This window comes from Lemur catta, chromosome 12, assembly GCF_020740605.2.
Source record: "Lemur catta isolate mLemCat1 chromosome 12, mLemCat1.pri, whole genome shotgun sequence".
Classification (NCBI taxonomy): Eukaryota; Metazoa; Chordata; class Mammalia; order Primates; family Lemuridae; genus Lemur; species Lemur catta.
Window position 1 is genome coordinate 58,159,099 of NC_059139.1, and position 25,483 is coordinate 58,184,581.

General features: G+C 34.5%; 1 protein-coding gene across 1 annotated transcript in view; it reads right to left on the reverse strand.

Moving 5' to 3' along the window:
• TMEM161B (transmembrane protein 161B) overlaps nucleotides 1–25,483 on the reverse strand; it is a 72,255-nt gene that overhangs the window by 31,236 nt on the left and 15,536 nt on the right. The window contains exons 2-4 of the mRNA XM_045565886.1: nucleotides 19,295–19,398; nucleotides 6,616–6,699; nucleotides 4,025–4,159 (exon numbers count right to left, since the gene is read on the reverse strand). Of these exons, the coding sequence (XP_045421842.1) occupies nucleotides 4,025–4,159; nucleotides 6,616–6,699; nucleotides 19,295–19,398 (323 nt within the window). The remainder of the gene's footprint in view (nucleotides 1–4,024; nucleotides 4,160–6,615; nucleotides 6,700–19,294; nucleotides 19,399–25,483) is intronic.

Sequence of the window (25,483 nt, forward strand, 5' to 3'; positions counted from 1 at the left end):
TGTTATTTAGCATCCAAAATTAAATTTCAATGCCTCATATATAAAATAATTAAAATATGATTGTAAATGTGTTGGTATTTTTTTAACTAATCAGCCATTTTTTATAGAAATCATAAAATTTTTTTGTAAGGACCTACCTATAACCGTAACTTAGAATAAAACTTAGTCTAAAATATAAAAGATTTACTTATATTATTCATTTCTATAAAATAAGAAATGAATATGTTACAGTTTATGTTACAGTTACTAACTGTACTAGTGGTAAATTAGTAATTTTGTGAGTTACTGTAGATTAAAATAAGCGAATAAATAATACCTTTTATTCCCTCTTCTGTTCTGCAAAAAAAGCTGAATGTCTATTGGTTTTCCATAAATCCATACCCCTTAAACAAACTATTCCATTATAATCATTTATATTGAAATTAACATTCTTTGAATGTAAATATAATTCCACCATTCTTTGCATCTCAGGTATTTTAAACTTCTTATATGGTATAGATGATCTGGTTTTCTTCTACTGGAGTGTAGTCCAAAATACCAACATCATTTTTAGAAAGCCTCCTAAAAATGTGTAAGTAATCTATGTACATAAACATCAATTCATGTTCTTACTATCACATAATAAAATGATCTACATTACTCTGGAAAACTTTCAATTGTAAAATGTAATACAATTATACCTGATATAATATCCTTATAAAAAAGTATTTTAAAAATAAAATGCCAAAAACCTATTAAAAATGTCAAGACAGACTAACCAAAATTTATACCATTTCTATGAGGTGATAGCAAGGTTTTTAAAATCCCAAATCTTTTTATGATTGGGTAAACTTTTTTAATTTTCTGAGTTATTTTAACACTCTTAATTTGCTTCAAGTTATTTTAACTGCTTTAGATATTCTGCTGTGATTGAGTGAGCTTCTGAACAAGAGCTTGAAAGATTTATTCTAAAATGGTTGTAGGATGCCTACCCTCAATCACTCAATCACCCTCCCCTTGCAAAGAAAAAAAAAAAATCCACACTGAGCCTTTTAAATACAAGGAGGAGGACAAGGAGATGGATAGAAAACACAAACAAAAATCCATTCATCTAAATGTTTTAAATTTTTATTGACAATAATCGAAGTAAGTATTCTAATTCTCCAAGGCTTCCTCAAGGGAACTCACTCAGAGCAAACAGCTAAGTGACATTCAAAAGTTCTGTGTTCTGGAAGAGGTTCTTATAATAAATAGCTAATACAAACTGAGATAGACTTTCAAGATAGTTACTGGGATATCAATAATACACACATTCAACAAAAGTTCAAATTATATATATTCTTGGTTATACATTTAAGTGTTATAATCTTTTTGTATTCAATAATGTAATTATATATATGCCTTTTAATAGAATATTGAAGTCAAAAGATACTCAGACAGAAAACCCTTTACTGTTACCTAAACACATATACACAACATGAATTCACAAAGGATTCTATATATTTATAAGCATAAACATTTCCTTGCTAGTCAGGTTAACTGGAAATGCTCTTGATATTATGTGACCAGTTGTTAAACTAGTACCACTTGCAACTAATTCTCAAAATTGTACAAATGAAACCAAATACTCAATAAACTATATGCTGAAGCTACATTACCCTAACTTCAATATTTTAAGTTCATTAAAATAGCCTAATTCTCACTGACTGGCTCTAAGACATTCAGTGTGTAACCCCGCCCAAGTTATTTAATTCTTTCTAATCAGGGGGGAAAAAAGGATAACAATTACCCACCTCAAAATTATGAGGATTAGTTAATGTAAGTATTAAAATAATGTTTGATACTCAATAATTTTAAGATATATTAAAGTTAATTAGCTGTTAATTATTCCAAAAGCATTAGCTATTAGCAAAAATGTCAAAAACTAAAAATAAGGAAGAATGAGTATATATTCTTGTATTTATACATGTCTGTGAACATTTTATACAAATAAGCACACGTATGAGATTACTAAAACAAATATGACAACTACTAATCAAAAAGTCGAAGTACCTTTATAAATGTTTTAAATGTTGCACAAAAAATAGTTAAAAAGTAAAAAGATGACATAACCAGTCTTAAAAGTCTGAATATTAGACAATTGATTTACATTGTTCTTCATTGATATTTTGGGGTTCTAGGACACCCTTTCCATATATATAATACAATCTCTGTAGACGTATTAATCAACTTTCAGATTTTTTGAAGCCACTTTGTATCACAAAATAATTCTATATGAGATGCTAGATAAATCTGTTAAGGTTTTTTGTGGGTGGTGTGATTTAACCCAAAAAGGGCCAAACTGCCCTTTTTGATATGATAGGTTATATGACATTATTAAAATTACATTTAAAAAAAACACATATTTCTTCATTTATCACATAAGCCAGTGGTTCTCAAAATTGGTCAAAAATCAAAGTCACTTGGAGTACTTTTAAAAATACAAATTCTCAGAACCTACTCTAGATTCACTGAATCTCCAAGGGTAGAATAGGAAATCTTCCTTATTTCCTTCTTTCCTCCCTCCCTCCCTCCCTTCTTTCCTTCTCTTCCTTCCTTCCTTTCTTTGTCAAAGGGTCTCTCTCTGTCACTCAGGCTGAAGTGCAGCAGGGTGATGATAGCTCACTGAATGCTCAAACTCCTAGGCTCAAGCAATCCTCTCACCTCAGCCTCCTGAGTAGCTGGGACTATAGGCCTGTGCCACCACACCCAGCATTTTTTTTTTTTTTTTGTAGAGACAGGGTCTCACTATGTTGCCCAAGCTGGTCTCAAACTCCTGGCCTCAAATGATCCTCCTAACCCTAATGAATAGAATTACAGGCATAAGCAACTGCACCCGGCTGGGAATCTTTATTTTTAGAGTTCCTCAAGTGATTTTGATACATACCAAGGTTTAAAAACCAGTGTTTTAAATAATATATCATCTTAGATGCCTTTCCTTTCTAGGAATAATTTCATATAAATTTCATTTTAAACTTAAAATCATTATATAATTATAGAAATTAAGATATAGGAGGAAAACTAAATGACTTATTCAGAGATACCCAATGGCTAAAGGTGAATCTTAAGTTAAGTTTTCCAATTCCTAATCCAGTTCATTATTCTAAAACTACTTTCCTTTCTACTAAATGTGAGAATAAAATTAAATTATCGTAAATATAGCTAATTTTTTTCTTTTGTTTTTCAGACTTTGTGAACAGTAAGTAAAATATAGGTAATTTAATACAAATACAGTTGACCCTTGAACAACATGAGTTTGAACTGCACAGGTCCACTTATTTGTGGATTTTCTTCTACCTTTGCCACCAGAGAGAGCAAGACTAATCTTCTCCTGTTCTTCAGCCTACTCAAAGTGAAGATGATGAGGATGAAGATATTATGATGATGCACTTCTGCTTAATTGAATAGTAAATATATTTTCTCCTCCTTATGATTTTAATATCATTTTCTTTTCTCTATCTTACTTTATTGTAAGAATACAGTATATAATACACATACAAAATATGTGTTAATCGACTATTTATGTTGTCCATAAGGCTTCCAGTCAACAGCAGGCTATTAGTAGTTAAGTTTTTGGGGAGTCAGAAGTTATACTCGGATTTTCGACTACGCTGGAGTCAGCAACCCTACTTCCCTCACCCCATTGCTCAAGGTTCAACTGTATTCAAATGAAGTTTTGCCAGTCACATTAGAAAAGGAGGAGGCTGGCACAGACAGCAAAAAAAGTCTAGAATTCTAGATCATAAAAACCGACTGTGATCTCAACTTAATAAACAGAAACTGTGTAAGAAATTTGTGTAAGTCAGCCTTTTCTGAAAAATGGGCAAAATAACACAAGCTAGGAGAACAGAAAAAGAGATTTAAATCAATGAAGTCATTTTTGAGCTCTAAGTTCTTAGAAAGAGTCCATATTCTATATAATGGATTTAATGATTAGAAAAACATATAAAGCAAATCTAGCTAAAATAGATAAGATGAAAGTACTTTCACTACCATAATATAAAACTAAGATTTCCAGAATATTTTATCAAGATTTCCCTTACCTAAAGTATCCACTTCTGTAACTGACTTTGTTTCTAGATGAAGGTCAATATCCTTTGGAATGGTTAATGGCTTACTTTCAATGTGACCATTATATTTCCTATAAAAATCAGACAAGTGACACAAAAAACAAGTTACCTACACTGTTAATCCAAGTGCTTGTTTCAAACTAATTACAAAGGAGATTTTAAAATTCACAGTGAACAAGAGAAGCAGAATTTCTAATATTTTCATCAAAAAGGAGAGTAAGATACTCAAAGGTAGTTTTTAAAGGAGGACCACAAAATGTGGAGGTAAATTATCGTGTAATATACAGATCAGGTAAAGAATTACTTAATTAGTGATGGCAACAAAATCATTTCTCACCCATTTCTCCTACTCTCTCTTCTGCAGATTCAAAGACAACCTAACATCTCTTTCTTTAGGCATACGAGTAAACACAAATGAAGACAAAGTACACTTCTCTTTGAAATGATATTAAGCACATACATACATACATATAAATGGACCTATAACTATATACAAGTCAAGAGTTGAAGAAATATAAGATTTATATGCATGAGAAATTCAAAAAGATGAAAGACTAACTTGGAATAGCTTTTACTAAAAATCACATGTGAAGGAAAATAATAGAATTGTTCAGGTGCACTTGTATCATCTCGAAATTTAATTCCTAAAAACAAACAAACATATATAGAAAGTAATACACTAAGTTTTAATAACATTAATTTCAAAACTGGAAAACAATTTTGCATTTATTCTTGAATAAGTATAAACTGGGAAAACTTCAGTAAACATTATTTCATGTCAATAAGTCAAACAATAATTCTTATTACTATGAACACAACAGCATCAATAATTTATCTTTTTGTAAATGTAAAACATGTTCAACATATAAAAATTATTGTAAAATAAAATTATTGATTATAAAGCATGAGAATTCAAATATTTATGAAATGAATCCTATGCCTACAGTCTCCACCCCCCTGGGCCGAGGACAGGTACCAGTCCATGGCCTATTAGGAACCGGCCCGCAGAGCTCCCACCGCCGTACCCCACTTTGCCCACTTCCCCTACCTCATGGAAAAATCATCTTCCATGACACTTAGGAGGGGGGCAGGCAGAGCAGGAGGTGAACTGCCAGTGGGCAAGAGTATTTATAGCACTCCCCCCACCACTCCCATTACTGCCTGAGCTCTGCCTGCCTCCCCCAACCCCCCCAACCCTGTCCTTGGAAAAATTGTCTTCCATGACACCCCCCCCCCGCCCCGTGCCAAAAAGGTTGGGGACTACTGCTATACTAACTGAATTTTACAAATGTTGGATATGATAGCAGCAAGTGTAATAGTTAAAAAGAAACGCAGAAACTAAAAACTAACCTGGATTAAAATCCTGGGCCTTAATAGGTATGTGAACGTGGACAACTCATCTAACATCTCTGATCAACAGTTTCTCATTAGTAAAGTGTAACTTAAATTATCAGCTAATACTCAGGATTGTTGTGCAGATTAAAAATAAATGTGTAGTGTAAAAGTGTTTTAGCAACTATGTTAGGCAGGAATATTTCATTAAGGAACCTAACTACTGGAATAAAAAGAAGGAAGGTTTACAATTAATATTCTAATGAGCTTCAAGGTATATTTGTAGTAAGTGAAAAAGAGGGTGGTAGTAAGATCAGAAAAGACAGTCTTCAAATTTCCAATTTCATACCAAATAATCATTAATATTTAATGAATTTTTTTGGACCTACAAATGTAGGTTACATCAGGTTAGCATAATTTTTATGACATACATTAGAAATTTGGTGATAATTTGTTGTCACTTACATTTTAAAATATATTAGAATCATGATTTCAGAGTCAGAGAGGACGACCTAAGTAGTTCTCCTAGATCCTGAGATGAGAAAACTAAGGCCCGTTTAGAGAGGCTAATTACCACGCACTTTCCCTGAGAATTCAATTTAAATAGAGATATAACATCTTAAAGCTGGAAGGATCCTTCAAAATAATCATGTTCATTCTTTTCATTTCACAGATGAGGCTACCGTGGTCCATTCAGGCAGTTCTCCTCATAAACTTTAAACATGGATAGGATATTCGAGAGCTACATGAGACTTACAAAGTTACACTGTCCACCCCTTTTATTTTAAAAATGAAGAATATGAGGCCAAACGCAGGTCAATTTGCCCAATAACACAATACAAAGTGGTAGCAAAACCTGGAAAAGAACCCAAATCAACTGACATCTTTAAATGAGTTGCAGGATAAAGAGCAAAGACATGGGTTACAGTTCTCTCCCCAATCAACTCTGACTAAATTTTCTTTAATGTGATGGCTATTTTGTCTCATAATTTACATACAAAGAGGAATAAAGTTAACCATTCTTGAGTAAAATAATCACTGTTTTGTGTGTCTATATTAGATTACTACATATTGGATTTTCATGGGTTTTGATTTCAAATTTATCAACTGCTTACAACATAATCGGTAAATGTTCCTTAGATACATAAATTGTGTTAAACATTTAACACTTTACAAGCTCAACAATATAACTTACCTATCTTTTCTGCTTTTTCCTTTTTGTTGTTTTCCTGCAAGGATTCTTAATTCTTCTTCTGTAGGATGCTGATACCACCTCAAACTAAGGGGAAAAAGGAAAAAGAGGAATCCTTTCAAATAAAGCACTTAAAATCACCAGAATTACTTGTTTACCCTACAAATATTTATGGAGTTTCCTATTTTTGAAGACACTGTAGGGAAACAGATGAAAACTGTAATCCGAAACCGATACTACTGCTTAAGCCTTAAAAGGGCTTAGGTTAAAATCCAGCAAATACTCACCAAGCACTTACTAGATGCCAGGCCCTGCAATGCTGTTTGAATGTGTATTTCTTACAACTGAGAATGTATTAATATATATTAAGATTGTATAGGCTTATTGTTATAAGTAAATGAAGTGAACTCTGCAGTCAAGGTGGGGGCTGGGGGAGAACACATTAATTCTCCAACAATCCTTCATTTTGTGGAATTGATAGTCATAGAGTAGTTTGAATGCTTTCATATTTACATTTCCTTTCTTTCTCTCCTTTAATTTAGTTTCAGAATTAGAAAAAAATCATTATATTACAAAACCTTTTACTCATGGCTGTATTTAACCTTCAGTTAGGGCTCCAACAGCAACTAGGCGTGTTCACCTCCACCACATAGTCAGAATACTGTAATCCGAAGCTAAGGAATACACAAGATCCAAACAAATCATTTATTCCCTCCCAGGCATCAACTGGCTCATTCTAAATTTCATGTTTTAACAAGTGGTCCCACAATCTATCAGTCACTTAAATTCGACATTCAGATCTTACCTTCAATGTGCCCTCTCCACATGCTATCATCAAGCCTGTTCAACTCTTAAAATTCTAAACTCTGCATGCTGTACTGCAAAAACCATAGTTCAAACTTTAGTTCAGCATATCGTCCTCTGTAGCTCTATTGCAAAACTCTCTAATTGGCCACCCAGCCTTCCTCTGGACATACTCCTCACCAAATTCATTCTGAGCCCACCTTTAGTTATTTTTCCATAATGGAAATCTTATCAAGGTACGTGCCTATTTAAATCTCAGGGTAAAGCAATGAGTAAGGTAGTTAGGCAAGGACTCTGATCAAGGCCCTGTTGTTATAAAGAAATGCAGACCTAGTATTGCCAGACTTTCCAATTTTTCAATTGCAATAATCTAGACTTTTTAATGTGAAATATCTCAATTTTTAAAAAATATTAGCAACTGATTTCCTGGAGGCTTTTTTGTTTTTTTATAGACAGGGTCTCACTCTATCACCCCAGGCTGGAGTGCAGTGGCTTAAACATAGCTCACTGTAACCTCCAACTCCTGAAATCAAGCAATCCTCCTGCCTCAGCCTCCCAAGTAGCTGAGACATAACACCATGCCCACCTAATTTTTAATTTTTTTTCATAGAAATGGGGTCTTGCTATGTTGCCCAGGTGGTCTCAAACTCCTGGCCTCAAGCCATCCTCCCATCTTGGGCTCCCAAAGTGCTGGGATTAGAGGCAAGAGCCACCACACCCAGCCTGATTTGTTTTTAAAAACACTACAAAATTGGCAATTCGAGTACTGACTGGATATTTGATGATGTTAAGGAATTACTGTTAAAAACTTTTAGTTATTATAATGAGAATGTGGTAATTTTTTAAAAGCTCATATATTTAGATATACACACTGAAATACCTATGACTGAAATAATAAGATGTTTGGAATTTGCTACAAAATATATTGGGGGTAGGGGAGATAAAGAGGAGTACAGATAAAACAGGTTTGGCCACCAGCTATTAAATGTGATGAGCACATAGGAGTTCATTATATTATTGTCTACTCTGTATGTTTGAAATTATCCATTAAAACACATATTACAAGGCCCAAATGTTTATGGGGCTTGTGACCTCCTGCTTCCACAGCCTTTCATGATCTGACCTCTACCTACTTCTCCAGATTCATCTTCAACCATTCCCACATTCTAGCTTGACTAAATGATATTTGATTCCTCACAAATTCTTTCATTTCCTGCTGCTTTTGCATATATATTCTTCTCTCTGCTTATAAACACCTGGCAAACTCCTAATTTATCTCTTGTTTATAGACCAATCTCCCTGTAGTGTAATAAAGAATATATCTACTCTTTGTCCCCAGTACCTGGCACAGAGCTTCAGAAGTCCTTATAATATCCTGAGTGGTAGGGGGTGTTTTTGTTATGCTAATGAGGTGACTCAATGTGGTCCCCATATAGCTCCAGGTTGGGCGCTGGTTACCAGAAACACGAAGCACAAGAATGAAGTGTTGGGACTTTGAGTCATCTGATCTTCAGGGGTGGGACGGGGCTAGAGATTGAGTTCAATCATTTAAATCAATTTAAAATCAATGATTTATGCAATCAAACTCCAGAAAAACTCTGGACACCAAAGCTCAGAGGACTGCCTCACTGGTTAACACATTTTTGTGCCCAGAGAGCAAGATCCCTGACTCCACAGGGAAGAGTCATAGAAATTCTGCACTTTCCCACACCTCACCCTATGTGTATCTTTTTAAAAAAACTTTTTGATAATTATAAGTACAACAGTTTCCTGAGTTCTGTGAGTCATTCTAGCAAATTACTGAACCTGAGAGGATTATGGAAATACCCAAATTTGTAGTCAGTCAGTCAGAAGTGCAGGTAGCCTAGGTACTCCAAGAACTTGAAGCTGATGTCTGAAGTGAGGGTAGTCTTGCGGAGGACTTTAACCTGTGAAGACTGAGCTAACAGGCACTCAGTGTCAGAACAGAATTACAGTATACCCAGTTGGTGTCAGATCAGTTGGATTAAAATGGAATGCTACCCTAACCGAAAGTTTTTTGGAGTAAAGATTTTAGGACTTCCTTGTTTTTATATACTTCAAAGCTAGTACAGTTACTGGCATATAGTAAGTGCTCAAAAAGGATGACTAAACCAAATGAATTTAGTTCTTCTCTTCATTTAATGGTTTTAAAACAAAATACATATCTCAACAAAAAGTCCCTGAATTACAATTAACAGATGAGGAGGCACTTCCTGAAATTTCGATTGAAGTCCAGAATTTTAACTTACAGTCAATTCTTGTTATTCGCGGTAGTTATGTTCTATAAAGTCGCCGCGAACACTGAACCATTGTTCCTAGGGGAAATACAGGGTTAGGTTCCTGCAAGCCTCTGGTCATAATACTTTCATCAACTGATTAAAACATAACCTTGTTTTATGTGTGTTTCTGTTTAAATATGCCTTATTGAATACATATCGTTGATTCACTAACATTGAATTCATAGCCAACAACACTGTAATTCATGCCTGAGCAAAGCTTACCTAATACCTGTAATCCTAAGTATAGCATCTTACTGAGTACCATGAATCATTCCAGCACATTTCTCCCATGCAGCACATCAAAGCCTTCTTGCACTCAGGAATACCAGACAGTATCTTCTGGTACTATGCTTGGGGGCCATTTTAAACAATGAGATCACTAACAAAAAGCAAAAATGTGGCCCTAAATAGACCATAAAAGGGAGGCTTATTCATAATATGACAGCTGATACAAGAAGGCAGAGTGTTGCCCTGTTAGTCTTCAACAAGAAACATGAGCATTGAGCCATTCAAATTTTTCACCACTCTGTCCATCAATGACCACAAAAGCACAAGTACTGATTTTGGAGTTACAAATCAATTTTATGAAGTAGGCAAATCACAAATACAGAATCCACAAATAATGAGGATGAGTGCATAACACTTGGAAGAATAAAGCAATAACTCATTTATGAAGACTAAAATTAGTTGTTCAGCTTTGAGAAATAATACATAATTAAAGAACTTTTAGTATAAGAAAACAGGTTATACTTAGAGCCCTATAATACTGAAATATTTTATTTAAGATCTTTATGATTTCTAAGAAACATGCTTCTTAAATATATTCAAGCCTATTTAATCTTATTTTGTAAACTCATGTTTCTAAAATGGATTAGACTTATTACAGCTCTTAGTGGATAATTCATGGTGACTTCACTAGTAACAATTATTGTTCAAAGGTAGAATCTAAGGATGCTGCTGGATGCTTTCAGGGCCACTTACTGCTCTATTCTGTTATTCCTCTACTCATTCATTGATCAGATATTTGTGGTGAGCTTTCTGTGTTCAGGTACTCTGCCAGGCAACAGAGATATAACCATGCCCAATAAAGCTGAAGTCCCTGACTTTTTCATGTTTATATTCTAGTTGGGGTAGAGTGTAACCAATTGAAAAAATGAAAAATAAGTGATAAATTGTGATACTACATGAAAGAACCACACAAGTGAGAATGAGAGAGACAGTCTTAGATATTAGCTTAAGAAAACTTCTCTGAGGCAACATAAAGAATGAGAAAATGGAGGGAAAAACATTCCAGGCAGAGAACAGCAAGTCCAAAAGCATAGAGATACGAAAGAACACAGAATATTGCAGTAACTAAAAAGCCACTGAGGCAGTAGCACTAAGGAGAGACACAAGAGGGAGGCTGATGAGATAAGAAAACAGATCATGCAAATCCTCACAGGTCATGGAATGGAGTTTAGATTTTATGCTAAAATCATGGTCTCAAAGCAGTGGAGAGAAGTAATTCAATACATATTTTAAGATCCCTTTTGCTGCTCTGTGAATTAGAGGGAGGCAAGAATAGTAGGGAAGATATATCTTGGATAGCAAATCAAAAGGTCTTGCTGAGGGGAGTGAAAAAAGCAAACAATACAGTATGATAGCCACATTTCTGATTTGAGGGAGATAGTGTATATTTTGTGATATGGAATAGAGGAGGGAGAAATGAAGAACTTAAACATGTTGAATTTTAAGTGTCAGAAGAGTAACTGCATATTAGAACCTAGAGTTCAGTAATGATTTGAGATCATTACATAATTGTGGTATTTAAATCCATAGGCATTAGTAGAATCACCTAAAAAGAAAGTAAAACATGGTATAAGACTAAATAATTAATGAGGAAATGCAAAAGTAGACACAACATAGATAATTCATGTAATTAATTTGGCTATAAAGGGACATAGGACAAAAACTAAGAATTGGATATGGAAGGACTTTACTTTTTATAAAGGGAGGGAGGCAGGGAGTGACTTTTCTTTATTTCTTTTCATTACTTTTAATGGGAGATCTTTTTTTCATTTTTTTCCTTTTCTTTTTCTTTCTTTTTCATTTCTTGACCCCTGAAGATACCTGAATTAATGGGAGATCTTTAAAAAAAAAAATGTGTGTGCTACCAGGAATGATCTAACAGAAATGGTACAACTGATGACACAGAAGAGAAGAAATGGCCAAAGCAGCAAAATCCAGCTGAAGGAATAGAGAACAGGGTACAGAGCATAAATATAGGAAATTGGGCTGTGACAGACAGGATACTTCCTCCACAGGACAAAATTTAAATATATAATTTTTAAAAAAAATACAGAAGAGGGGTTGCACATGTAAGTAGGGTTGTGGATGTGGTAGTGTGAAGATGAGTGATGGGGTCTGGTTTCAGGAGCTTATAGTGAGGCTGAGGCAGGCATGCTTAAGGTTTGAAGAGAAAGGATTCAGGCTGAAAAAGCTGTCTGAGAAGTACAGCATACAAACATGGAGCAGCCATCTAAAGTCCATGATCATGGATTGAAAGTAAAACCTAGAAGTACAGTTGAACAATTTTCTTTAATAGTCAGTGCTTCGTACACAGTTTGATTCCATACTGCATGGTTCCCATTTACCATACTTTGTATTCTGGTCTCAATTTTTAGTCTTTTCCTTTGTTGTTAGTTGGTATGTCTATGTCAGCAAAATGCCTGCTTGCAATTGCTGCACTATGCCTTTCTAATTTGGGTTTGGAAGACAGATATAAAAGTTTATTAGATTTAGAGTCTATGTAACAGTTAATAATAGTTACAAAAATACAATTAGAGAAAAATGGTTTTATGTTAATATGTTAAGCAAAACAAACACAATGTAAAATTATGCACACAAGCAGGAGAAGAAATATAAATAGAAATGATCAAAAAGAAATACAACCAAATTTATACAGTGATTATCTTTGGGTGATGGGAATATAGTCTATCACCTTATTTTTATTTTTTATCAGTTTACCATCTTTTTTCACATTGTAGGCATGTACTATTTTGAAATGTGAAAAAAAATTTGAATTAAAATTTATGTAACAAATAGAGCATTAAAAGGATCTCACTAGAAAGTGTACCTCTGGCATTTAAGCTAAAGATATTAATCTCAGTGTACTTTATGACTTTTACTTTGGTTACTCAGTGCTTTTTTCACTTATGCTCAGATTATCAGCAGCATCTCAGATAATAAAGCCAATCTGGTATTGTACTCCGCTAAATTATTAAAATAATTTTTCAATGATCATTCTTGTATAAACCACTTACATAAAATATCAGACCACTACAACTCTTACTAAAGCAGTTCAACAGCATTGAAAAAATATGTAGCAGAAAATACAGAATGCACTGATATATACTTTATTTTTAAAATTTAAGGAGCAATATCATTTGTTGCAAACCACTTCAGAAATTTTAACGAATAAAACTTTTAGAAATTTAAAATGGAACATAAACACAAATATAGAAAAGCATAGTTGTAATAGAGCAAGCTAAAAAAGCTTAATACATAAATAATCATACAAAACTCTATTTCAGGGTACACAACATAAGTCACTGTTACAGAGTGAACATTTATGTCCCCTTCAAAATTCTTATATTGAAATCTGATCCCCAGTGTGCTATTTGAAAGTGAGACTTTTGGGAGATTATTAGATCATGAGGGTAGAGTCCTTGAGAATAGGATTACTGCCCTTTTAAGGGACCAGAGGGCTAGCTTGCTGTCTTTCTGCCTCATGAGCATACAAGAAGTTAGCAGTCTGCAACCAGTTAGAAGGCCCTCACCAGCACCTCAAACTTCCAGCCTCCAGCACTGTGAGAAATAAATTTCTGCTGTTTATAAGCCACCCAGTCTATAGTACTTTGTCACAGCAGGATGAACTGACTAAAACAGTCACCAAAGACAGTTTTAGTCTCCATCCTAACTTAGTCTCCATAATTTTGACCAGTGAGGGACAGAGGGGGAAGAACTTAAGAGAAAACAAATACCACATAAAACCTAGGTAATCTTTTCAGTGAACATAGCTAAAATATCATTTGTTATACAAACATAATCCTGTTATTTGTTGGAAATTTTAATAGAATATCATGAACATTCTGGAACTGAAAGTTAAGACAGCTAAGGCGAGGAGAGCAAAGACTCTGGCATTCCATAAGGGTAGTAGCTGAAGGTTTAAACTTTTCCCTTAGGTCATAGGTCCCACCTACTGTGCATTTGAATAGTAGGTTTCTCCCATCAAAGGGAACTTGCAGATTGTTTGACCAGGCAACATGCAACAAAGAACAGGCAAAAAGAATTAAAGCAAGTGAATATGAAGGTGTTGTATGTAACACCCTCTTTACCCAATACGGGATGAGACAAAATCAGAGTAAATCTGACCATAATATATATTTTTGATGAGGGACGTATGAAGGGAAGTAGTAGACCAAAGTGAGAGCTCAGGAAGATAAAGGGGTAGAGAAAAATGCATGAGGTTTGAGCTGAACAATTAAGAAAACGGAAAGCAGGTTCAGCAAGAAAGCTATTATAGAGAATAAGCAATATCCTACTCCTCATGCAAAACCCACTATTCAAATGTACAAAGAATGTAACCTATCACTTACCTCTCCATGGAAAGTGGGGCCAAGCAAACTTCAAAACAAAAAGGAACTTTAATTAAAATATAAAGTGAATACTTTGGCTACAAATCAGAGGTATGCGGTACATAATACAAAAAACATTTTTAACTGATATGAGCAACTGTTAGAACAAGTGTTCCTTATAACAGGGAAAGCAGTTCACACTACAGGTACAGAGAAAGCAACTCTCAGAACTTTTCTTCCCTTTGGGAAGGAGGGCAGTCTGAGAGCATTAGGCTCTTCACAGTTGAGTTTTTCTAGATAAATAATACGTCTAACCGGTTACGAGCCAAAGATATCTTACTACTCAAGTTCTTGTTAAAGGAGGAATCTCTTCAACAAAATCTTAAAGTATAAAAAGGTACGTAAAAAAGAAGTAATAACAGTTTCTATAAATTTTTTCTGTAAAAAACTGGAAGAATGGAATAATTTAGTGACATGGGATTATAATAATTTAGTAATATGGAATAAATTTAATCTCAAGTGTCAAGGTAAGGGGTATGGTTGAACAGATGATATTTCCTATACTTTACTTCATACTTAGCATGTTTTCGGTAAGCAGAATTAATGCTGGAGCCAGGTGCAGTGGCTCACATCTGTAATCCTAACACTTTGGGAGGCAGAGGCAGAAGGATCACTGGAGGCCAGGAGTTCAATACCAGCCTGGGCAACTTAGTGAGATCCAGTCACTACAAAAAAATTAAAAAAAAAAAAAAAAATTTACCGGGTATGTTGGTGCACACACCTGTAGTCCTAGCTACTTAGGAGGCTGGAGGTGAGGCGGAAAGATCACTTGAGCCCAGCCTAGGTGACAGAGCAAGACTCTGTCTCTTAAAAAAAAAAAAAAGGAAAAAAGCCAATGCTGATGTGCCTTTTAATTTAGTTTAGAATAAAAGCTGATTATGTGGCCATAGAACATAGTAAGTGAAGAGAAACTATACACTACCTATAACCTGAAGGATATATTCTAAAAGGCAAAGTACAGCTAAAAAAAACAAAACAAAACAGGAGAAAGAAAATAATCTTAAATAAATTACTCCACAGACTCCCAACAAAAGTCACCACAGTGATTACAGAAAAGTTGTATTTGTCTCCCCCACCAAATTTAAAACAATGTTCAAGTATGACAGTTCGGGATAAGATCTAGAGTTGATGAGTAGCCATAAATCAAATAAATACTGTGAGTCAGACATCCAGGATAAGAGGTATGGATCTGCTTCATTTCTCAGTATGTAAAATTGAGTAAAACATTTAAAACTTGTTTTCTCATTTATAGAAATGGAAAAAATATTATCCATTGCAGAAAAGAATTAGGTACTCACCAAATTTGCTTTTATTTCCTAGGGACATTTCCTAGCCTCCCCTGCACTTTGGCCAGAACTAATTACGGGGTCTCAGCCTATGTAATGTGGGCAAAATTGATGAATCTACTTCTAAGCTTGATACTCCAATCTCCTGAAAGATCCATAGCTCTCTTTGTCTTCACTTGCCAACTGGCACAGCAATCTAACAGGACTCCAAGGTAGCATAAGGAACAGAGGATCCACAAGATGGAAGAAAGCCAGAATCCCTAAGTCACCAGGTTTAACAGAACATAGCTGAACTCTTAACCTTAAATCATCATTTGTGAAAGGACCTACCTGGAGAGCTGCCTAATCCCTTTCTGATCCCGCATTTGACCCTGATTCCTATCTGAAGAAACTAAGTAAAAAACTTTTATTATTAATAATTTCATACAGTGAGATTTTGAAGGTCACAATATACCCCAATGTCATTTCCCCTCCTACCTAGCTCAGTGTGTACAGATACAAATGAAATAAAAGACTTAAAAGACATTATCAGTATAAAGCTTTATATAATTATAAAGGTAATATTAATAAACTTAAACCAGGCTAAAAGATTATATACAGTTTTTTAAGATAGTAAAAAAGTAGTTTTTTAAAAAAAATACCAATAGCAATGTATATTAATTAACAAGTTAGAAAATTAGTCAATTTTTTATATTAAAAATCAACAGGCTGCTAAGTAAAAATTGCTTATTCCTTCAGGTATAAATACTTATTCCTTCAAGGTATTGACTCCTTCAGGAAAATGGCTTACTCATCAAGTCAACATACAGTTGTCCCTCGGTATCCCGGGGTGGGGGACTGGTTCCAGGACCATCCAATTCCCCAATTCCCCAGCCCCAGGATACCAAAATCCAAATACACTCAAGTCCCTTGTATTATATAAAGTGGAGTAGTATTTGCACATAACCTACATATATCTTCCCCCCATATACCTTAAAATCATCTCTAGATTACTTATACCCAAATGTTATGTAAATAGGTTTTTTACTTTTTTTTAAACTTGTATTATGCTCTATTTTTTTCCCAAATATTTTCAATCCACAATTGGCTAAATTCATGAATATGGAGGGTCAACTGCACTAGAATCAGGTGCCACTTTACACTTCATTTCAAAGGGACAGAGGCCAATGAGAGATGGGGATAGAGATTAATTAACATGATAGTAAAAGAGAAGCCATAACTTTTAAGAAAATATGAACATCTATTTACAATTTCAAGTTAGGATACCAGTGGAATAAATGAATATTAAGATACACACAGGAACCAAAAAATAGTTTCTTCTGCCATACTCATGATTCATCTATCATGGTATCTACACATATATTCACTTGAATAGTTCTATTTAACAGTTTTATTCAATATAGTCACTCCCAAGTCATCCTATACTACTCACAGTTTGTAAAAAGTCGTCATAAGCCTCTCCCTTAAATTCCTTTAAACATTTTATAGATCCTAAATAATGTCCTGAGATTTTCTCTCTTCAACCCAACTGCATCATAAGACTTTAAATGCAGACTGTCATTTCTGATCACTAATATTTTTACACAGAAAATTTAGAGGGATTTTTAAATGTTTTTCAATATTTGAAAGTATCATTTCACATTACAAAAGGTTGGTAAAACAATAATTCTACCAAAAGGGTAAAATTAATGATCTTATTCAACTGTTAGGCAATAACATTCAGCATTGACTTTCATGACCTCAAATTTCAGGATTAACATCTAAGAAAGATGGATGATCTTAAAAACACAAAACAAAACAAAACTGGGAGAAAAGGAAACTAACTATAGCAGAAAAGTAACCATTACTTAGAACCTAACTTGGCATTAAACATAGCATTAATTACCACAAAAGTTAACCTGCCTACAAAAGCAAATAAATCAAGATCACAAAGAAAATCAACTTCATGTTTATTTTTAAAAACTGAGCTCCCCCTCAAATTATGTATTTATACTTACAACACATTTTTATTTAAAAAGTAAAGATTTTAAATATAAACTGTTTCCAATATTAATAAGAAAGAGAATCAGGTTTTTGAGTTCTAAAGTTTTAGCTTTTACTGGTGAATATAAGTTTTATAGAAACAAATGAACAGCAGAATATGTAAGAACATGAAAATGTATATAGACTAAAATGAGACAAGACTCCCAAGGTCTTTAACAGCCAAAAGGGATCTGGAAGTATCACTGGATCATAAGCATAAAGGTTAGAAACATACAGTTCTCAGAAGAAAATAAGCTATCTTAATGTATTTTATGTAGTTTACTCATGGAGATCCCATTTACTCAGAATTAATAACAACATGCCCTGCTGATGTTCACCCTTTCAAGATCTATGAAAAATGGTTTTGCTAAGGAAAATAAGTAAACAAGATAGTACCAGGCATATTAAACTTTCCTAGTAAAAAACTAGTTATTGATGATTGATTTTCACTTACAAATAGGTCTGATAGAGGCTTTCAACTTTACTAAAACTTTAGTCATTATTTATTTTGCTAATAAAATATACATTAGTAAACAGCTGTTCTCTCATTCATTATATACACACACACACCCAAAATTTTTAAAGCAGTCTGAATAATATTTTCTCATATTTAAACATCAGCATGGAAAAAGTGGAAAGCATAGAGAAGAATATAAATAATTTAAAATAGAAAATAAATTCTATGAAATTTAAGTTTTGTGGATGGAATGGCCCTGAATTAAGGGCTTATTTGTCCTGCAGAACAAGAAATCATTACCAGTAGAGCTATCCATTGTTTTCTAACTTCAAAAGGTCTAAACAAAAGAAAATGCACATACAGAGAAATAACAGAACTTGGTTATTTAAGAAATGATTAATTGAAGTAAATAGTCATAGCACCAAATTTATAACTTACCTTTCACAACTACACAGGATTTGGGCATGTATTTCTGTGTGTAAACTTTACTTGCTTTTGTCTCACTGTATCACCTACACTCCTTTACTTTTAATTTTATTTTACTTTTTGAACATATTTCAGCAAGGCAATTTAGCTCCTTTGTGGAAGGAGTAGGGATAGTAGTGTGCTTATAATGTAGTAGACAAAATTAAAATCCCACAGTGTAACTTCATCCCCTCCTTGCTAAATTAAAGTTTAAAATTCTTTTTAGTAAAACAAAGATCCCCTAACTCTCATAATAAACTCTGAACTGAATCTTCACCAATAGAACATATGTTGTGAGTCACTTTTTTTCCAACAATCGTGAAAATATTTAAGCCCTCAATTTATAATTTCTCATTCCCTATTGACCTTTTTTTTAAGGTAAGTAGAAAAGTTAGATGGTATTTTCAGTGGCCATGGACAGAACAAAACAAAGAAAGGTAGGAGTAGGCAGAGGAATGAATTCTAATCTGTGACCCTATTATCTTTGTGCTAAACAGACAAACTACTAATATTTCAAGTAAGAGAAATAAGGAAGTTCGATTTTTGTTATAACTTTCCTTTGTCATACTTTTAGAAATAGAAATTAGCTCTTAACTTCTAGGAAGTCAGTCAGCCTGGTAAACTAAATAGAGATTGAAAGTGCCAGTGACCATCAGCCTATCCTTGCCTTACCTGCCATTACAGAGTAGCCATCGAGCAAGAGAATAGTGAGGTATAATCTTCTGCATGACACTGGCCATCACCATGGTAACGACCAGCTGTATACCTATCACACCCTGTGTAAAAAAACAAACAAAGAAGTTTAACAATGAATGAATCTGGATTTGGGAACACTGCTGGAAAACTTTCTGTACATTTTGAAAAGTACATTTTAAGAAAATGATTTTGTTATTAAAATGCATTACAGTTGGCCCTCCATGTCTGTGGGCTCCGCATCCATATCTGTGGATTCTACCAAGCACAGATCGAAAATATTGGGAGGAGGCAGTAAAAAATAACAATACAATAATAAAAAAACACAAATAAAAAACAATAAAACATAACAGCTATTTACATAGCATTTACATTGTATTGGGTATTATAAATAAATAATCTACAGATGATTTAAAGTATACACATGTGTGTAGGTTTTTACTAAGAGACACGGTGTCACTCTATCACCTAGGCTGGAGTGCAGTGGAGTGATTATAGCTCACTGTAACTTCAAACTCCTGGGCTCAAGCAATCCTCCCACCTCAGCCTCCCAAGTAGCTGGTACTACAAGCATATTGCCACAATGTTTGGCTTATTTTTACAAAAATTTTTTAGAGATGAGGTCTCACCATGTTGCCCAAACTGGTGGCAAACTCCTACCCTCAAACAAACCTCCCACATTGGTCTCCTGAGTCACTGAGATTATGGGGGTGAGCCAACATGCCTGTCCTTATACCGTGTTATACAAGAGACTTGAGCATCCCTGGATTTTGGTATACTGGAGGCTGGGAGGGCTTGGTCCTGGAACCAATCTCCTTTGGATAGAAGGACCACTGTATCATTCTGGAATTTTGGTATTCAAGATGATGTACTTTATATAGTTTAATCTTATAATCCTCTACAAATTATGTAAGGGTCTCACATCCATATGAACTAAATTAGCACACGTAGTAGAAATCTATTCTCAAGCAATGTTCTGAGGTTGGGTGCAGTGGCTCACAATCCCAGCACTTTAGGAGGCCAAGGCAAGAGGATTGCTTCAGGCCAGGAATTTGAGACCAGCCTGGGTAACACAGTGAGATTGTCTCTAAAAAAAAAAAAAAAATTGTTAAAAAATTAGCCAGGAGTGGTGGCTCACTCCTATAGTACTAACTAACTACCCAGGAGGCTGAAGTGGGAGGAGCACTTGAGCCCAGAAGTTAGAGGCTGCAGTGAGCTATGACTGTGCCACTGCACTGCAGCCTGGACAACAGAGCAAGACTCCATCTCTAAAATTGAACTCATGCTGTCACCACCAACTGCCAGTGAATGGGTCTTCAACAATGTCCAACAATCCTCTTAGTTTGCTTCACTAATCCCTCCCAAATTCTACATGATAGCTAATTCAAACCTTCTTCCCTCTTCTCATACCTCAACCCCCTTCAAAATTCTAACTCTCCACTCAGGCATTTTCTTCTACTTCACAGAAAAAACAAACACAATTAAATGGAACTCTCTCAGTTGCCACCAACAAGCTCACAGAAGTCACTTGCATCTGCATCCGTCTTTTTCCACATCCCCCAGAAATAACAGAGCATCTTTTATATAAAGCAAATCCCTTTATCTGTGCTTCAGAGCCCATTCTCTTTTATTTTCAGGAACCTCAGCCATTGAATGGTCTTCTTCCTATATCTTCTTTAATCTCTTCTCTATTTAAATCCTTCCTATCAGCACTGTAACACCTACAAGTCTCTTTCATGTTTCTAAAAAATAACAATAATTTTCCCTTTTTCTACAGCCTTCCCCCATCCTCATATTCACAACCACTTTCAAAAGACTTGTTCTCACTGCTTCCATTTTCTAACATTCCCACATAGTACCCACCCAACTTCTACTTCAAGCAATTCCACCGAAACACATACCATCAAAATCACTCCATCTTGACAAATTATTTTTCTTCATCTTAAATCTCAGCAGTATTCCACATGATAAACCACATCCACCTGCTTTACTTCCACCTTGATGACCCATCCTTTATACTCCCCTTTCCTGGCTCCTTCTCTAACCAAGCAATCCAAAAATAAAGCCGAATTCCTACCTCAAATCTAATATACAAAAGGAGTACATAGAAAATGTAAAAATTTAAAAAGAAAACACAGTATGGCATATTAGTTTTAAGAGCCGAGACTCTCAACCCAAACTGCCTGGGTTAGAAGCTAGTTTCTATTATTTACTAGCTGTGTGACTTTGGAAATGTTACTTAAATATTCTGCACCTCTGTTCCCTTGTCTACAAAATGCGGTTAAGGCCAGGGACAGTGGCTCACGCCTGTGATCCCAACACTCTGAGAGGCCAAGGCAGGAGGGTAGCTTAAGGCCAGGAATTTGAGACCAGCCTGAACAAAGTGAGACTCCTGTCTCTATAAAAAATTTGGCAGACATGGTAGTGTGTGCCTGTAGTCCCAGCTACTTGGGAGGCTGAGCAGGGGGATCACTTGAGCCTAGGAATTTGAGGTTGCAGTGAGCTACAATGATGCCACTGCACTCTCACCCAGGCAACAGAGCAAGACCCTGTCTCTTTAAAAAAATAATAATAATAATTGAACCTACTTTATCAAGCTGTGGTTGGGAATCGTGCCCAGTACAGAATAATTAGTAAATGCACCTTAGTACTATTTGCTGTTCTTATCACTAGTACCAAAGGACAAAATTTTTCTTACAATGTCAAGAATAGAGAAAACCTTTCAAATAGTGACATCAGTCTCCTAAGTGATAAAAGAAGACCAAAAAAAGTTGAAAAGGTCAAATTTCTGCATGAAAAAACAATACAAACAATGTCAGAAGACAAATTAGGAAAAAGTATTCGTATATCATATCACAAATGGATAATTTACTTATTAGGCATTATATAGAGATTTCTTATAAATCAATTAATAAAAGATCAATTGCCTACTTTGAAAAAGAAGAAAAAATATGTACAGTTCTCAAAAAAGGAATTAAATATGTTTCTAAAACAGGACTGCTTTTAAAATGTCTACCAAACCAGCCTCAACAATGTTTTTTTTGTGGATATTTTAAAGCCTTAAACTCCATCAACTGGGTTAAAGTTCAGATCATTTTTATATTTGCCTACATCAACAATTACATTTTGACCTTTTTCTTTCACATTTTCTATCACTTGAATTTACTATCCTATTTTCTGTGTAGTTTGTGTTGGAAGTTCTACAATCTCCATACAATGAATGCCATTACAAAGAACCCTTTCAGGCAGAACAAGGCCAAGAAATACATTAGCAAGTATGTCAGAAGGTTGCTGTATTTGATATTACAGACTTAAAAGTACAAGATCATTTTTCAGTCAGGGAAAGTTGTATGGACAAAGTGAACTTCAATCTAGCCTTAAAGGAAGTAATGGCATCACAGAAACTTCAAGGTCATTTAGTATAGTCTCTCACAATGTATATTACATAATATTATAGTGTAGATATGATTTTTGCTCCTTAGTAACAGAAATCATATCTTAGTCACATTTGATAGTCACAGCTGTTAAGCGGTATTTCAAAAAGATTGATCTGGAAGATATATATGATGGAATGTGACAAACAGAGAAAAGGCAACACCTTGACCAACTCTCTCCCCTTCCTCCAAATCACTTAACACAATGAAATATTGCTGTAGACTCACTATTAAAGATGAAAAAATAAACAACTGATATTTGAGCCGGATTAACTAGAATCAGGAACATCAACTAGGTTTCTGTAATAATCCAAACCAGAAACAATAAAACTTTAAATTACAGTGGTATCTTGGGCACTCAGAAGAGAAATGCATTTTAGAGATATTGTTGAAGAACTCAGAGACTGACTAAATATGAAAACAAAGGAGGAATTAAAGATACTGACCCTGAGAAAGTCAAACACCATACTACAGTGGCACATTCTCAGTGCTGTAGTTAATATTTGACTGAAAAATGCAAAAATGTAGCCTCACTCTGTTCCTTTACTTTACTATACCATTTCCATCTTTTCAAATGAGGCTAAAAATAATTTCCCCAAACCTCACCTGTATACTATATGAAATAAATAAATTTATTATATTCTTCTAACTTTAAAAAATTTTTTTGTAGAGATGAGGTCTCCTTATGTTGCCCAGGCTGGCCTCAAACTTCTAGCCTCAAGCCATCCTCCTGCCTCAGCCTCCCAAAGTGATGGTATTACAGGTATGAGCCACTGTATCCAGCCACATTCTTCTAACTTTCAAACAGAAGTCAACAGATCTATCCCAGAAGTATCTGCTATTAAGTAACTATATGCATGCTAATACTGGAATCTACATAATCTTTAGGAGAGATAATCTTAAAATTATATGAAAAATATTTCACCAGTTATTTCTTTTTACATATATTTTTAAAAGAGTCCTTGAAATATACTTTCAAAATAGTAATGATTTTAGAGAATTATATATATTATCAATTTATTGGTACTGAATTTGACCAACTTTTAAGATATTACTGTGCAATTGAAAGTTACAGTGTACATACCAGGGATTTACATATTAAGGTATAAAGTATCCAATTCATTAGCTACAAAAGACAATCATTTAAAATTAGAAAAAGAAACTATTCTAACAACCTGTCTTCTTTGCCTAACTTAGCATCTATGTATAAGTTTATTAAAAAAATCAGAATTTTAGAATGTTTAAAATCAAATTCCCTGAATATTTTTCATTATTTTTAATTAAAGGAGGATGCTTAATAAATTTAACCATTAACTTAAATTTCACAATAGAAAACTATTCAACTGGGCAGAGATGCAGTGAAGCTATTATACAAAGTCTATCATGGCTGAAGCCTCAAACACACAACCATATGGGTCATTAACTCAAGTACCCTTAATGGTTTTATTAAGGCTACAAAACAATAACTTGACCAAAGAGATAGTTTCTGTCTGGATTCAATGCCTGTAGGCCCTGATTATCTTGACAACTGGAACTGGGGAAAGTCATTTAGGAAATAGCTCATAAGCACCCAAGAAGGGTGAAACATTAGGGTAACTCAGGTTTCAACTTTTCCACATCTATTAACCTGAGGCCATGAAGAGCAAGAAAAAGTTATTTGCCTTTAGTCTCTAGAAGAATGATCATTTCTATTTTTGCCGTAACTGTTTCTTGACAGGTTACAGAAATTATTACCAAAGAACAATATCCTCCAAGAAATAAAATACACCAAATAACAATATCTTATCTTGTTTGTCAATACTGAAAATAAGACTTTCAAAATCTAAATACAAACATGCTGCAATTGAAAAATTTGAACTTTGAATACTGTGTCACCTCAGTGAAGTTGACATTTTATGTTTCATTAAACTAGCTCTCCTATTAACAAACAAATTGAAAAAAAACATAGTCTACCATTAGAAGGCACATTTACATGTGTACTTGGGACTCAGACCACCCCAAATGGTTTCAATTATCATCTCCCTGAGTAAGTTGGAAGGGAGAAAAACAAAAGAGAATATTACCCAGTGCCTTTCCTATTTTTTGTTTCTCAGCTGTTTACATGTTTTAGTGACAGCTAAATAAGCTGAGAAAGACTTCTTAGGGATACTCAATTTAGACTCCAAAAGAAGATGTAAACTATGTCATTTCAATCCAGGTTCACATAAAACTTAGAATTCACATTTTAAGCATGTACATCAACCATCTCTGAACAATTTACAAATGAGGAAAACAGGGTCCAAACAACCAAGATCACAGACTACCCAGTTACAGACTCATCTAGAACCTATACAATTTCTAACTTAATGCTTTTTCCACTAAAGACTATTGGATGCATTCAAAGAACATTTGTTGAGCAAAAACTACATGTGTGGGGCATAAGACCACTGGCAATAAGGAGAAAGCACACAGTCCCTGCCATCAATGAGCAGCCAGTCCACTAGGAGAGTAAACGTACCATTCAGTATAAAGTGCTAAGAGGACAGGAAAAGGATTCTATGGGAACAGAGCAAAAGGAGAGAGAAATTATTGAGAGCAAAATTCTATGAAAGGGTATTTTGGAAGTAATACATAAATCAAGACACAGTGGGCTTAAGTAGTGAATCGTCAGTGATACCTACTTCACATGGAAAGAATGTAAGCCAAACCAGGTAACTGAAGGGCAAAAGGGTGGTGAACCCCTGCAGCCTTCTGA